This window comes from Schistocerca gregaria, chromosome 2, assembly GCF_023897955.1.
Source record: "Schistocerca gregaria isolate iqSchGreg1 chromosome 2, iqSchGreg1.2, whole genome shotgun sequence".
Classification (NCBI taxonomy): domain Eukaryota; kingdom Metazoa; phylum Arthropoda; class Insecta; order Orthoptera; family Acrididae; genus Schistocerca; species Schistocerca gregaria.
Window position 1 is genome coordinate 894,057,983 of NC_064921.1, and position 16,475 is coordinate 894,074,457.

General features: G+C 43.1%; 1 protein-coding gene across 8 annotated transcripts in view; it reads right to left on the bottom strand.

The window, feature by feature from the left end:
- The window catches only part of LOC126335342 (cryptochrome-1-like), a 184,382-nt gene extending 170,090 nt beyond the window's left edge, over window positions 1–14,292 (bottom strand). For 3 of the 8 annotated variants that reach the window (XM_049998523.1, XM_049998522.1, XM_049998524.1), the window contains exon 1: window positions 13,868–14,243. In XM_049998523.1, coding sequence (XP_049854480.1) covers window positions 13,868–14,040 — 173 coding nt within the window. In that variant the 5' untranslated portion in view covers window positions 14,041–14,243. Of the gene's footprint in view, window positions 1–13,867 lie in introns of all 8 variants that reach the window. The other 5 variants (XM_049998518.1, XM_049998521.1, XM_049998519.1 and 2 more) reach the window with 5 other exon arrangements.
- Between the last annotated feature and the right edge of the window lie 2,183 nt (window positions 14,293–16,475).

The following is a 16,475-nucleotide window of genomic DNA, read 5'->3' on the forward strand; positions in this document are numbered from 1 at the left end:
GCTGTTTTATGTAGAAACACACACTGCTCTCTAGATGTATATATGTATATAGGCTATTTTAGATGTGGGGATGGTCATCGTCTAAAGCACTGATATTGTGATGAGAGACTGGAATAAAAAACATTTCAAATATCAAAACATACTCGTACGTAGAGGCTTATCTCACTAGGGGTAAGATAGATACTGCCTACAGGAAAATTAAAGAGACCTTTGGAGAAAAGAGCACTGCTTGTATGAATATCAAGAGCTCAGATGGAAACCCAGTTCTAAGCAAAGAAGAGAAAGCAGAAAGGTGGAAGGAGTATATAGAGGGTCTATACATGGCCGATGTACTTACAATATTATGGAAATGGAAGAGGATGTAGATGAAGATGAAATAGGAGATACGATACTGCGTGAAGAGTTTGACAGGGCACTGAAAGACCTGAGTCGAAACAAGGCCCCGCGAGTAGACAACATTCCATTAGAACTATTGACGGCCTTGGGAGAGCCAGTCCTGACAAAACTCTACCATCTGGTGAGCAAGATGTATGAGACAGGCGAAATACCCTCAGACTTCAAGAAGAATATAATAATTTCAATCCCAAAGGTGGCAGGTGCTGACAGATGTGAAAATTACCTAACTATCAGTTTAATAAGTCACGGCTGCAAAATACTAACGCGAATTCTTTACAGACGAATGGAAAACTGGTAGAGGCCGACCTCGGGGAAGATCAGTTTGGATTCCGTAGAAATATTGCAACATGTGAGGCAATACTGATCCTACGACGTATCTTAGAAGCTAGAAAGGCAAACCTACGTTTCTAGCATTTGTAGCTTTAGAGAAAGCTTTGGACAATGTTAACTGGAATACTCTCTTTGAAATTCTGACGGTGGCAGGGGTAAAATACACATAACTAATAAGGAGGTACTGAATAGAACTGGGGTGAAGATGAGTTTGTGGCTCTACTTGACAAGAAGAAGGGACCGGTTGGTAGGACATGTTCTGAGGCATCAAGGGATCACCAATTCAGTATTGGAGGGCAGCGTGGAGGGTAAAAATCGTAGAGGGAGACCAAGTCATAAATATACTAAGCAGATACAGAAGGATGTAGATTGCAGTAGGTACTGGGAGATGAAGAAGCTTGCACAGGATAGATTAGCATGGAGAGCTGCATCAAACCAGTCTCAGGACTGGAGACCACAACAACCAACAACTCGTACGTAATGACATTCAGTAACAAATGTACGGAGTAACGAATACTTTTTAACGGATAGGTATCTCGATATTACCAAATACGTAAGTTACAAAATTTAGTCGTTACTTTTTCATCCCTAGCAATAATGTATCGTTGACAATAGCGACTATACTAGAAACGCACGTGAAGGTACCCAGGAGGGGAATAATAAAACACGCTTTGCTCTAGTTTTGCGAGCTGCGTTTCCTTCGTCACGACATTACGACTAACGGGATGATAACAGTTAGCAGGAAGTGCACTTAACTTTCTCAAAAGACGAAAAAGGTTGAAGTTCATTCAGGCAGGAAAATAACAGACGCTGCATTAGATGGGCCATTGTACGCTGGTTGTCGGGGAATTCTCGATGGCGTACCGTAGGAACTCGTTACGAAAAAAAAAAAAAAGACACGGCGTGCCGGGAGTGGTTACGTTTGATGCAGTAACCGGCGGCGGTGACGAGGCGCTGTCGGTCGCTAACCGTGGGCGGCCATTGCGTAACGCAAGCGCGCGAGGAACGTGATAGCCTGAAGTCTATCTGCGACGCGCCCAGCTCCTGCGTCAGGCTCCGCTGCACGATACAAGAGGAGGAAATGGTCACCCATTTAGTGTTTTGACCAGGGCCGGTTTAAAATAGCCTGAGGCCCATAGTCAGTAACATGTACTATGAGGACGTGGTGAAAAGAAATGCCTCCGAAATTTTTATATGAAAACTCTTGAAGCTTTTTAAATTAAACTTTATTAACATTATACCTATTCATGTCTACATTTTATTCCCAGAAATAGTCATCCTGGCGACGAACACATTTTTCCTACCGAGAGACAAGATTGTTTATACCGTCACTGTAGAATGTTTTGACGGAGCCACGGCCAGCTCTACTTGCACCGCCTCGCCACTGTCAAAGTGAAGTCCTCGAAGGTGTTCTTCAAGTTCTGAAAGCAGATGTAAATCGGATGGGGCCAAGTCAACTGAGGTGCACGAACTCTTCGAGGTCGTGCTTTCAGTTTTCTGAGGGTCTCTCAAGTACAGACATAGCTACGTTTCGCACTGTCACGTTACAAGCCACAATTCGGAGTCTAGCGGCAGAGGATTGCAATTTGCGTCGGCGAAGCGGGAGAGTCGACCGAGTAATAAGTATGACATGTAATACCTCAACCAAAAATTCGGAGGCATTAATTTTTTAGTTCGCCCTCGCACTTTTTTAAATGCGTTGTTTTTCTTTTTTGTGCTATGTGAATATAACGTCCAATTTAAGCACCATTAGATGATGTGGTCCTTCGACCATAGATACATATAAAGGGTGTCCCAGGAAGAGTAGCCAATACCTAGGACTATTTCAATGAAGATAAAAAGTTAGGTGTCAGTTGCACAAGAAAACCTTTCATTGGCTCACTTTACCAGTTTCAACTGTCATATTCAGACGGCTCACATCAATGGTAAGCCAATAAGAATCGGGCGGTAGTGTCTTCTTATTTTGACGCTACCAACGGCCTTGCCGCAGTGGTAATAGCGCTTCCCGTCAGATCACCGAAGTTAAACGCTGTCGGGCTTGTTTAGCACTGGGATCGGAGACCATACGGTCTGCCGAGCGCTGTTGGCAAGCGGGGTGCCCTTGTGAGGCAAATTGAGGAGCTATTTGATTGAAAAGTAGCGGCTCCGGTCTCGTAAACTGAGATACGGCCGGGAGAGCGGTGCTGACCACATGCCCCTCCATATCCGCGTAAAGTGACGTCTGAGGGCTGCGGATGTTGTTGAAACCAGTAAAGTGAACCAAACAAAGGTTCTCCTATGCAGCTGACGACTGACTTGTTGTCTGTGTTGAAATATTCTGCAGCTGTTCAGTAACAGCCATGACCAAAATCGTAACTCAGGAATATGACGGGAACGATCATTCGAAGCACAAAAGTCTAGTAAACATGAGCTCTAAGATGCTTACCTTAATAGATATATAGTATCTTCGGACAAATCACTTCTACTGGAAGCTCTTTTATTTTCATATTTTGAGAGGAGCATTTAGAGTATGGACCAAAGCAACAAAATATGTCCATTAAACATGGGCTATCTGCATACGTCGTCCAATAGACTGATACTATGATTAGGTAAAGACATTAACGTGTAATCATCAATAACAACTAAATTCAAACTCGAAGTGCTGAGTGAAAGGGGAAACTCTGCACTTCGGAAAGAGAGAGAGAGAGAGAGAGAGAGAGAGAGAGAGAGAGGGAAAGCGGAAGAATTTTAAACTGCATTTATGCCTGACTAGGATTTAAGGCAGGTAACGTGAAATGTACAATATGCTAATTTTCCAGGTCTGTAAAGCCCTTAAAGACAGCAGATTAAACAGGGTAAATTTGTGCTTCATATCTGTTCCACAGTTTTAAGGCGCAGAAAAGTAACTCGGTTGGAGAGGGAATGCCCGCGAACTTCCCGAATGATATCTCTGAATTCATTTACAGAGTCATCGGTAAGCTTGTAAAACCAGAAGACAGAATTGGAGTTTAAACTCAAAAACTCTCAAACCGGAGCAAGGGGACTAGCACGTTTGTTCCTGAGGTTGACCTTCATCCCAAGAACACCGCTTGCTTCGAAAAAAGTACAAAACAGTCAATTTCTTACGCCGTTACCAAGTGAACCTCGAATGGAGACATGGCACACGACACAGGCAGAAGGCTTTTGGGCATCAGTTTTAAGTTCAGGGCCGGCATGTAATGGATCAACACAAAGAATTTTTGCGAAAGGCTTATGTATGGAATGAGTACATATTTCTTTACTATATATTTTACTTCAATGTGACGCATTTCAACATGTTTCGGTGGATCTAAGGACAGACGTAGTTGTACGTTCGACGTATAGTTTTTGTCCTTCGTTGAATTGTACTCGACGCTGTAGTTCCTATGCACCAATAAGATCAACGAGGTGGACACAAAAACACAAGAGGAAATAGTTTTCAATTAAAATTATGAAAGTTCACAAGAGAACCACACTCCTCTGCAGAGTTAGACATTCAGTCTGAAAACATTATCCGCGGTATGTTTCCTCTCAGGAGTCCTAGTAGGCTACGCAAGAGCACCGGAGTTCCTCTGTGGAGATTAGAAAGCCGTCTAGAGGTACTATCAGATCAAAGATGTGGGCCTCAAGCTTCCTTAGCGGGCGCAGTCACCACTCACTGACTTAAGTCCTTGTCAGGAAACTGATAAAAGAAAGCTGCATAGTTCATTAAAAACGTATTTTCCGACAGAATGCAAGAGACAGTGTAACAACGTTCCTATTCTAGAGTGTCTCCAAAACGGATACAGAACTTGTTAAAATGCAGTTGAAAAACCACTGGTGGTGTGATGAGAAATCTACCGTTTTAGGCTCTGAGCACTATGGGACTTAACCTCTAAGGTCATCAGTCCCCTAGAACTTAGAACTAATTAAACCTAACTAACCTAAGGACGTCACACACATCCATGCCCGAGGCAGGATTCGAACCTGCGACTGTAGCGGTCGCGCGGTTCCAGACTGTAGCTCGGCCACCTCGGCCGGCTGTTCTTTATCCCATGACACCTAATTATCCATTGACGACCAATCTTGATCTTGCCCTCATCGATCAACAACATCAGTGGACTGCCACTACACTAGGAATGTTTTCGAAACTTCTTTATTTCAACACATCCCGCGCGCTACAGGTAAAACTACAATCTTTTACTTTGCTTCTGATCAAAACGGTGAACGGCATCACAGAACATCGCGTGCAGTTTAGCTCACAGTCCCAAATACGGCATCGTAATCGTCAGCTGTCACACTACTCACCGCTCCTGTCAGTCGTAAATCGGACGTGAATGAATTTACTATCCCAGTACCTTTCTTGATAATACAGCAGGATAGTTGTGACGAAATGAAGAATAATGTAAACTGCCTATTATAAAACCACGCCATTACGCCAGTCGCACTTCTACCCAACTTTCTGATTCTACTGATGATGACGGAAACATGTTTGTGTTGAGAGTTGAAGCTGCCTCTCGCAGAGGAATGGCGCCGCAAATTGTAAATAAGAAATGCTTTGATATAACGATTTATTCATCGTAACAGATTCAGCTTCAGGAGGTTGCATGAATTGCTGCATTAAACAAAATGTTACCTACTTTAGTCCCTCTCTCATGGTTTCATAATAGCTAACATTCATGGAATTCTACATTATGATTCAAAAATATTCATCCGTTTTCGCAGTGCTATATCTTATCTGTGAATGAAGACAGAAATTTAGGGTGAATTTTGACTCATGCATCGAAACTACAAGAGTTTACCACGGCGTCAGTTCGTTACCCAAAGTGAGTCGAGTCGAGATGCCCACAACAATTGGGGTTTTGCGTTTCTAGTTTCAACAGCTGCAATTCAGTTACAACTGTTAAGACATGATTTTCGCTGAGATTGTCGCAGTGCACCTCCTACAAGAGGACGGTGCGAACGGGTTTCGTACTGCAACGCTTTAGAAAGTTTTCATCTACGTGCCTCTCCTTAAAACTATAGATGAACTGTGGCGGCGCATGGCTACAGCAATGGATGCAGTAACTCCACATATCCTCGTAAAAGTATGGGACGAATTTGGCTATCGACTGAATGTTCGCCGTGCGTCAGGTAGAGGGCTCAGATAAAAAAGGACGTGCCGCTAAGGAATTATCGGGATGGGGTGGAAATCGGAGCATAAAGTGTACATATACAAACAAATGATTATAATTTCAGAAAAAACTGGATAATTTATTTGAGTAAGAAACGCGTAGGTCCACCTCTGGCCCCTATGCAAGCAGTTTTATGGTTTGGCTTCATTGATAGAGTTTCCAGAATGAGATTTACGCTCTGCAGCGGAGTGTGCGCTGATATGAAACTTCCTGGCAAATTAAAACTGTGTGCCGGACAAAGACTCGAACTCGAGACCTTTGACTTTCCCGGCAAAGTGCTCTACCACCTGAGCTACCGAAGCACGACTCACGCCCCGTCCTCACAGCTTTACTTCCGCCAGGAGAGCTTCTGTGAAGTTTGTAAAGTAGGAGACGAGGTACTGGCAAAAGTAAAGCTGTGAGGACGGGGCGTGAGTCGTGCTTGGATAGCTCAGATGGTAGAGCACTTGCCTGCGAAAGGCAAAGGTCCCGAGTTCGAGTCCCAGTCCGGCACACGGTTTTAATCTGCCAGGAAGTTTGATTGATAAGAGTTGTTAGATGTCCTTCTGAGGATATCGTGCCAAATTATGTCCAACTGACGCATTCGATCGTCAAGATTACGAGATGGTTGGATGGCTCTATCCATGATGCTCCAAACGTTCTTAATTGGGGAGACATCCTGCGAAATGGCTCAAAGGACTCTGAACATTATGGGACTTAACTTCTGAGGTCATCATCCCCTAGAACGTAGAATTACTTAAACCTAACTAACCTAAGGACATTACACACATCCATGGCCGAGGAAGGATTCGAACCTGCGACCGTAGCGGTCGCGCGGTTCCAGACTGTAGCGCCTAAAACCGCTCGGCCACTCCGGCCGGCGACATCCTGCGACTTTGCTGGCCAAATATGGTTTGGAAAGCTCGAAGACAGGTAGTAGAAACACCTGCCACGTGTGGGGAGACATTATCTTGCTGAAATGTGGGCCCAGGATGGCTTGCCATGAAGGGCAACAAAATAGGGCGTAGAATATCGTCGAAGTACCAGTGTGCTGTAACGGTGCCGCGGATGATAACCGGAGGGCTCCTGCTATGAAAACAAATGGCACCAAAGACCATCACACCTGGTTGTCGCGCTGTAGTGCGGCGACAATGAAGTTGGTACCCAATTGTTCTCCGGGGCGTCTCCAGACACGTCTTCGGCTAGAATCTCACTGGACGAAGTAGAATTGTCTTCAGTGACGAGTTCCAACTGAGCTCCAATGACCAGTGAAGATCTGTCTGGAGACGCCCCAGACAGCGCGGTGGGATCCAACCTATCTCCCGCCATATGGCCCGACAACCATGAGTGATGGTTTGGAGTGCCATTTCTTCTCATAGTAGGGCCCCTTTGGTTGTTATCCACGGCATCCTTACAGTGATACGCTGGCGATGATATAAGCCACGGTTTGTCGCCCTTCATGGCGATCCATCCGGGGCTTATATTTCAGCAAGGTAGTGACCGCTCGCACACGGCGCGAGTTTCTGCTGCTTGTCTTCGTGTTTACCTGTTACCTAGGCCAGCACGCTCGCTGGATCTCTCCCCAATTGAGTACGTGCACGATATCCCTCAGAAGGCCATCCATCAATTCTATTAATGAATGGCAAGCCGAGTAACTGCTTGCATTACGGGTCAGAGGTGGACCAACGCGTTACTGACTCGCTGAATTTGTGAAGCTCTTTCTCTTGAATACATCATCCAATTTTTCTCAAATTATAATTATTTGTTTATCTCTACATGTATATCACACTTTCAGATTGCATCCCATTCGGCCAATTCCTTCGTGGTGCGTCTTTTTTGTCTTAGAGTGTACATTTGTGAATGGTAAATGATAACTTTGGTCCTAGAAACAATGTACTCCAAGGTTGTATGTACATGCATGAAAAATACCAGGTGATCAAAAAGTCAGTATAAATTTGAAAACTGAATAAATCACGGAATAATGTAGATCGAGAGGTACAAATTGACACACATGATTGGAATGACATGGGGTTTTGTTAGAACCAAAAAAATACAAAAGTTCAAAAAATGCCCGACAGATGGCGCTTTATCTGATCAGAATAGCAATTATTAGCACAACAAAGTAAGACAAAGCAAAGATGATGTTCTTTAGAGGAAATGCTCAATATGTCCTCTATCATTGCTCAACAATAGCTGTAGTCGAGGAATAATGTTGTGAACAGCACTGTAAAGCGGAGTTATGGTGAGGCATTGGCGTCGGATGTTGTCTTTCAGCATCCCTAGAGATGTCGGTCGATCACGATACACTTTCCACTTCAGGTAACCTCAAAGCCAATAATCGCACGGACTGAGGTCTGAGGACCTGGGAGGCCAAGCATGACGGAAATGGCGGCTGGGCACACGATCACCACCACGCGTCTAGCAATATGGGGTGGAGCGCCATCCTGCATAAACATCGTACGTTCCAGCAGGTGTTTATCAGCCAGGCTGGGGATGATGCGATACAGTAACACATCGGAGTACCTCTCACCCGTCACGGTAGCAGTCACTGTCATTTTGCTGACAGACATTTTGTGGACTTCGTTTTTTTCTAATAAAACCTCATATCTTTCCAACTATGTGTGTCAATTTTTACCTCTCTATCTACATTATTCCGTGATTTATTAAGTTTTCAAATTTATACTGACTTTTTGATCACCCGGTATATGTGGCAGTCAAATAAAAACGAGGCAGGTACGAAAAAGCGGCTCTTCTTCCGAAGCAAACAGAGGGTCGCGTGCTGACAAGATTGTTTCGAGTACGCTGCAGAAGTTTCACTGGGAGCCCTTACACTTCTTCTGTATAGTCCCGATCTCTCCTCACGCGATTTCCATATCTTGGAGCCATGAAGGAAGACAATCATAGCCGTTGATTCGCTTCGGACAAAGAGGTGCACGTCTGCGTAGAATCATGCTTCTGTAGACAATTGCAAACATTTCTCCGTGAAGGCAATGAACGTCTTGTCTCACAGTCGTACAAATGTATCAACAATTAGGGCAATTCCTTTTGAAATAATAAATTGTTAACTTACTTTCTTTCCTCTGTTTCGTTTTCATTGGACTGCCCCTTATAGACAACCTTCTAAAACTGACTGGCTCACTGGTAAGTTACAATTTAATAGTCCTAAAGTTCTTCATTCATGGAGAAGATACAGTCTTGTGAAATCGGATGAACCTTTTGAAACAGCCTGCACATTCGCCACGAAAAAACGAATTGAGTGCACATTGGACAGGAGCAAATAGAATGCCAGATAAGAGTACAATGTCGTCATCATCGAGCTTCCAATCGGTATGTCGTTCTATGCGACCCTTGATCTATATACTTCATATATCTACGATACAGTCCGAAACAGTGATAAATTTGTGTCATAACAGTTTTCCTCATTTCCCGCTGCAGACTGAAAATGAAAAAATGGCGATGCAGAATATTAATCCACTGATACGAGACTTATCTATGATAAGGCTGCGTCCTATCAGTTAAAAGACTGCAGAACACTTCCCCAAATACAACTGAGGACTTTTCATCTGGTTTGAGCTACTCACCAACCGTACTGCACGTATCATTGAAAAATGTGTAGACTATTAAATATTGTTAACATTGCTTTTCCACTGGGGAGAGGAAGGGGGTGGTAGCCACGCGGTCAGAGGCGCCTTGCCATGGCTCGCGCGGCCCCCGTGGGTTTGTGTATTGTCCTTAGCGTAAGTTAGATTAAGAAGTGCGTAAGCTTCGGGACTGATGACCTCAGCAGTTTGGTCCCATAGGAACTTCCCACCACATGCTTTTTCCATTACACAGGGCCGCGCGGGATTAGCCGAGCGGTCTGGGGCGCTACGGTCATGGACTGTGCGGCTGGTCCCGGCGGAGGTTCGAGTCCTCCCTAGGGCATGGGTGTGTGTGTTTGTCCTTAGGATAATTTAGGTTAAGTTGTGTGTAAGCTTAGGAACTGATGATCTTAGCAGTTAAGTCTCATAAGATTTCACACACATTTGAACATTACACAGGTAAATAAAAGTTCCGCTACTGTCAACAGGCAGTCCTCCTCAGATAGGGCTTCTCATCCCTTGGTTGCTTTCTTCGCGACTGAACCCAATTTTAGTACAATGTGCTTGCGACAAAGTTAGGAGTGCAAGTTCGCCATGAGATTATTCGGAAATTTTACGGACAGGCTGTATTTGTTATTCCCTTGAGGAAAGATATCTACATCCCTGTTTTGCAAATTACTGTGATGCGCGCGGCAGAGGACACTTGATGGGTTGCTTCCCATTCCTGACACGTCTGGAACGCGGGAAAAATGACGGCTCAAACGCCCTTGTTCGGAATGTAATTACTCTTAACGTGTTCTAGTATTGGCAGTCTATACGGAAGCGATATGTAGGAGGGTTGTGCTATACTAGATTCCTCAGTTAATATTGGTTCATTACACGTTGTAAATGGTTTTCGCGCCTGCCAGTCCAGATTATTCAGCATTCCGCGAGGCAAACAAACTTGTGACCACAGGACCTGACCTTGTTCATATACGTTCAATATCTCCTGTTCCTCTTATCTGTTATGCTTCTCACACACTTGAGCAATATTACAGTATGAATCAAACAATTTAAGAACCTCCTTTCTGGGCCGACTTCATTTTCACAGTTAATCTACCAGTGAGGAGAAATCACGTCCATTACCTACGATTGAGCCTGTTGATAATAGCCATTCACCCAGTCACAACAAATGACGAGTTGGAATCGCATGAAGCTGCTATGGCATTTAAATCGTATGATGAGACCAGTTTGCAGATGCGCACTTCTTTACATGAATGTTTGAAATTTAATTTTTTTTTTTTCAGGCGACTACCAACAGCATAGATATACTTGGGGAAATGCATGGCGCACACTGTGCTATCTCACAATACATTTATTCATTACCAGTTTCCATCATGGACCATCTTCATAGTGGAAGAATACATGCTGTGACAGTATCACAAGGCGTACAAGCTATTTAACCAGGAACGTATATGCCATTGCTGACATGAAAACGTCAGAAAATTGGTATTCAACGCCATAATACAGGCTCAACGAAGCAGAAAACATCTTGAAAACAAGTAAGACCAGTAGGTGCATAGCACCATTGTTGAGGCACAATCATGATTCTGTGCACTTAGGCTACATGGTTTCATGTTTCTAACGTTGTTTTCTGCTTGATTTAGCCTGTATTACGGCGTTATGTACCAGTTTTCTTACGTTTTCAAGCCAACTTTCCTGGTTAAACAGCAGGTATGCCATGTGGACAGGTCACAAAAGGTTTTTTTTTCACTGTGAAGATGGTCCATGAACGAAACCAGTAATGAGTAAATGTATTGTAAGACAACACAGTGTTAATCACCCGATTTGAAATTCAATTTCTAACTAAAAGAAGGCTCCTAAATGTATTCTGAAACGAAGCACAGCCATGTGTGTCAGTGGTAGCTGATCTCAGTAAACAAACAAGGCGACGAGAGTAATTCGCGGTGATCATGTGGAGGGGGCTTTACAGAAGCTTGATGATATTATTTTCAACAGTGATAATGAAGTGATTTGAATATCAGTCAGATTCTGAAGACCTGCAAGCAGTAGTTTACACTGTCTTTCGACATCATTAAGGAGTGGAAGGCATATATAGACCTCCAAGACCAGATGACAGATCCCTTTCCAAACATGCAACGCACGATGAAGGGGTGTAGAAAGATGATAGGCCTATGTGTATTTTCAACTGCTTGTTTGTGTATCATAAGTTAAGTGGAAAGAAAAAAACCTGCTATGATAACCTATGTGACGATATTTTCGTTTGTACATCACTTCCGCTATTTTTCTTGTAGATGAGCGTGACCTGCGATTTCTTCCAACCACTGGGTGCAGTTTTCTGGTAGGAGAGATCTACAGTGTATTATGGCTAAGAATGAGGATAGCCCAGCTGTAAATTTTGTGTAGAATCTGATAGTGATTCCTGCAGGTCCCAGTCCATAATTTCATTTGTATTTCAATCTCACAATTACTATCACTCAAATTTGAAGTGATGCAAGAATTAAACTGAGGCGATACTCATACATCATCCTTTGAAAGCGAACACTTGAAAACGGAATATTCTTTCTACCCTCAATTCCCGTTTCTGTGTCATCATTGAATCAGGACCCTAACTCTGCTGCCACTAGCACTTTTGATATATTACCAGAATTTATAAGCGTTTTGTGGGGTAGCCTTTCGAGAAGATACTGCTACTGTCACAGAAAGTTTCGTTTATTGCCCCTCTGACAGCCAAGGCGCCTTATTTGGGGTCCCTCTATGGACTTCGGTTTTGTTTTGTACCTACTGTGCAGCAGCCGCTGTTTCTTTAGAATTTCTTTACAGACACCACCAGCGTCCCTCACATTATGAACTTATCTACTAGGTACGTACACATCTAGTGCTTGATCAACTATCCTAAACTAAGCTATAATACCTCTGGAGGCACCTGTCCAGTGTTCAGTGTTTCAAATTCCTCAGTGAAATATGAAACTACTGGCTTTTTATGTAGTTCACTTAACATGTACAACTATTATTTGTTGTAGTTGCCCTTTGTTCTTCGATAACATTTTTTGCTACATCTGCCTCAGAGACAAATCTACCAGTCTCAATGTGGATATCATAAAAGAGATAAGGTCTGTTTGTTGTCATTAAGATCCAACAAATTTCCGTCATGAGTAGACTTCGCGAAATTTTTACTTTTCTGTGAACAGCTAAAAATGTAAATTCTTATTTCTGAAATTTCGTTTCTTCTACACACTAGTCCTACGATATTCGCGATGGTTTGTTCCTCCAGTAAAGATCTGATATTCCCCTACAATGTCTTGAATCCTGTCATTTATCAGGAGGAGTCTTACACCAACGAGAAGCATTTATGGAGGCACATCGACATACACAATAATCGCCAACAATACTTTCAATTTTCTGAACAACCACTGCGCTGTAAAATGTCCATCAAGAGCACAGGCACACAGGCGGAAAGCATTTCATAGATGAAACAATTTACCATATTTGAGAGAAATGTTACACATCTGTAGCAAATAAACAACAAAGAGAGATAGTAATTACTAGAATTAAAAGCCCACACCCGTTCTGTAAACCTTTTCCCACTGACAGCTTCGTACTATTGCCCCACCCATTCGAGTGCGATATTATGTACACAATAACAAAAAAAATCTGCTGAGTAACAGAGGTATTAGTGACAAAAGGTAGACATGATGGTATCTTTCTTGGAATGTCTCTTGTATTGCAACAATGACAAATGATGCTGCGTTACCTGGCCTAGCTCCCCCCTAGCCCCTCACTCGCGTTGTAGCGGACGCAAACATTAGACGGTGGGCGACTGGAGGTGATGACTAATCGCCACCAAGCGCCATTACTGAAATAAAGTTTGAACACGAAGAAGTGACAGCCAACTGATAGGTGTCAACAGGACACCGTAAAAGGTACTTCGTCTTATTATTACTTCCGGTATCCACTTACTGATCTGACAACTACTATTCGGTCGCTTTAACACTGAATGAATCAATTTCATCGACTGTTTCTAGGGACACAAAAAAACCATGTTGGTGGGTAAACAACTACAATATTACGCACATCCTTTCAAACACAATTGCGTTTCTGAGCACAGACTTTCACTTCTTGTAATTGAATACACTTATGAAGGTCAAGCCATCCAGCTTGAGCACTGGCGAACAAGACACTTGCAAGGAAAATACACTGAGAAAAACCAACGGTTTTCGTCAGTTGCGTCACAAGAGAAGAAATGTTTATTAAGATTCACAATACGTATTCAAACTTAAATCTAGCACTGACACAGCTACAGCGAGGGAGAGAACTGAACAAAGCGTTACTGCATAAATACACAGCAGGCAAACAAACGGAAGGCAAAAAGAGTTTAAAAAACGGAGCATCTTAAGAACAGGAAAATTAACTGTTGATGTCAGCACTCACCTCCACTTGTTAATGCCGACATTAGATGAACCCGCGAACCAAGGGTCCAGGATGAAAATACACCGAAATGTCGTCGCACCTATGAGTCCCGCACGCAGACTAGGGTTGTCATGTAGACGAAGTCCCCTTCTGAACCAATGCACAGTGTGTTCCTGAGTGGTTTTCGCACACATAGTTGATTTATCCCGGACACTGATTCACTGGATGCGAAGCGAAGCTCATCTTGGCATTCTTCACGAACGGCGGGCAGTTGTCGACGCTGCGTTTGCTCTAACAAAAGTTGTGACGCGGGTCAGGGACACAGCTGCTCGCTGCCAAACGTTGAACACTTCTCGAAACGTACGCGGTGGGCGCCCAGTGGCGGGCGAAGTCAGCACGCTGCGTGCAACGTGACATTGTACGTCAGCCGCTTCGCTATTGGAGCCAGCGGTCACGTGGTACGAGAAGTCACGTTGAGCTCGGCGTGGCCATCGACTGCGCGAGGTGGCGGAGGTGGGGGAGAAGCGAGCGACGTGTGTTGCGAAGGTGTTTACCGCACCCGTTAAAAATACGGAAACGGCACGTTTTGGCAGCGTCGCTCCTTCGATCTGTCGGCAGCAGCATCCGGCTAAACAAAAGAGAGCGCTGTCGCTCGTTGGTGATGCTGTTGTCTCGCAGATATCTCTCTATGCCATTTAGAAAGATCAAGATGTATACCAAGGATCATCATTTCGCTTAATGACACGAAATATACGCTGAGGAATAAATTATTTATGCGACCAGATTGTTGCCGCCTCGTTAAATCTGATGCTCTCCATAGAAATGGTTACGCAACGTTCTTTGCTGGACCGAAGGAAAAGCCTGAACCTCTGACCTTTCTGCTGCTGCCCGGGAATTAACACAAGGCTACGACAACAAGGTGAAATTTCTCAGCTTACAAAGAGAGCTTAAACGTAGTTAACAGAACTTTTTGACTCGCATGTTAACGGAAAATTGTTTTTTGGAGTCTTGGCGATTTTTGCATCGGAGTCAAATATTTCTAGTTGTGCGATACATATAATTTTTGCGGATCCTCATGTATATGCGATGAAGCAAAATCTCTTCAACTCAGGAATCGGTTCGGTAGAGTTTTCTAGTCGACATAGTTCGTAGTTTTCTCTCCTCTTTGTCTGATTTTGTGCGCAAGTCTACACATTTTTATAGATATTTATTAAGAATCATTACGACTTTTGAGAAGGGCGACCGATCCAATGCATAAGAAACACTAAGTTATCAAATTTACGCAAACTTTATTCACGCCTGAAAAATATCAATTTTAAGTCTGTGAATGGTGTAGCATGATTGAGCCAGACATTAACTAGATTTAAATGTAAGAAAACGAAAAAAAAAATTCTAAGCCAATCCTATGTGATTTTTGAGTTGATCTTGTGGTGAATTCCAGCTAAGCGCAGAAGATCATGATTGGGGGAGTGCAACGGGGAATTCAAGTAGGCTTATTGCTCATGATGTTACCAAAATATAAACTAGATTTATCCTACCCAAGGAAATACGAAAAGGACTAAACATGCCCTGATACGACGTGGCGTGATTCGAGCTTAGAAAATACGGACTGACACGAAAAACCGGCCCCGAGTACTAGACTAATCATTGTCGTTCACCAATTGTCAACTATTGTTTCGAAGCTGTTGCGACGACCCATTGTTGCCTGTTAGATTTTTTAGAACGAACTATGGCTTCTTTTTAATAGCATTTAGCTGGCAAATGAGTGATTCGGCTGGGGTCCGAAAGTATGGCTTTCTTTACCATATGTCTTCTTTTCTAGCTTTTTTTCTTGACAGCAGAGAAGCATTGAAATCCATGTTGACTAAAGGAAAATTATTTGAACTGAACTAATATTTCAAAACTTAGTGCAGTATCCCATGAAAATGTTTTATTAGATTGAATTAAAAAACACAAAAAGGAAAACTAAAGCTATGTTGGCGTGTGTACTGGGCTCATCAGCATACACATGTTGTTGTTGTTGTCGTCTTCAGTTATGAGACTGGTTTGATGCAGCTCTCCATGCTACTCTATCCTGTGCAAGCTGCTTCATCTCCCAGTACCTACTGCAAACTACATCCTTCTGAATCTGCTTAGTGTACTTATCTCTCGGTCTCCCTCTACGATTTTTACCCTCCACGCTGCCCTCCAACGCTAAATTTGTGATCCCTTGATGCCTCAGAACATGTCCTACCAACCGATCCCTTCTTCTAGTCAAGTTGTGCCACAAACTCCTCTTCTCCCCAATCCTATTCAATACCTCCTCATTAGTTACGTGATCTATCCACCTTATCTTCAGTATTCTTCTGTAGCACCACATTTCGAAAGCTTCTATTCTCTTCTTGTCCAAACTAGTTATCGTCCATGTTTCACTTCCATACATGGCTACACTACAAACAAATACTTTCAGAAACGACTTCCTGATACATAAATCTATATTCGATGTTAACAAATTTCTCTTCTTCAGAAACGCTTTCCTTGCCATTGACAGTCTACATTTTATATCCTCTCTACTTCGACCATCATCAGTTATTTTACTTCCTAAATAACAAAACTCCTTTACTACTTTAAGTGTCTCATTTCCTAATCT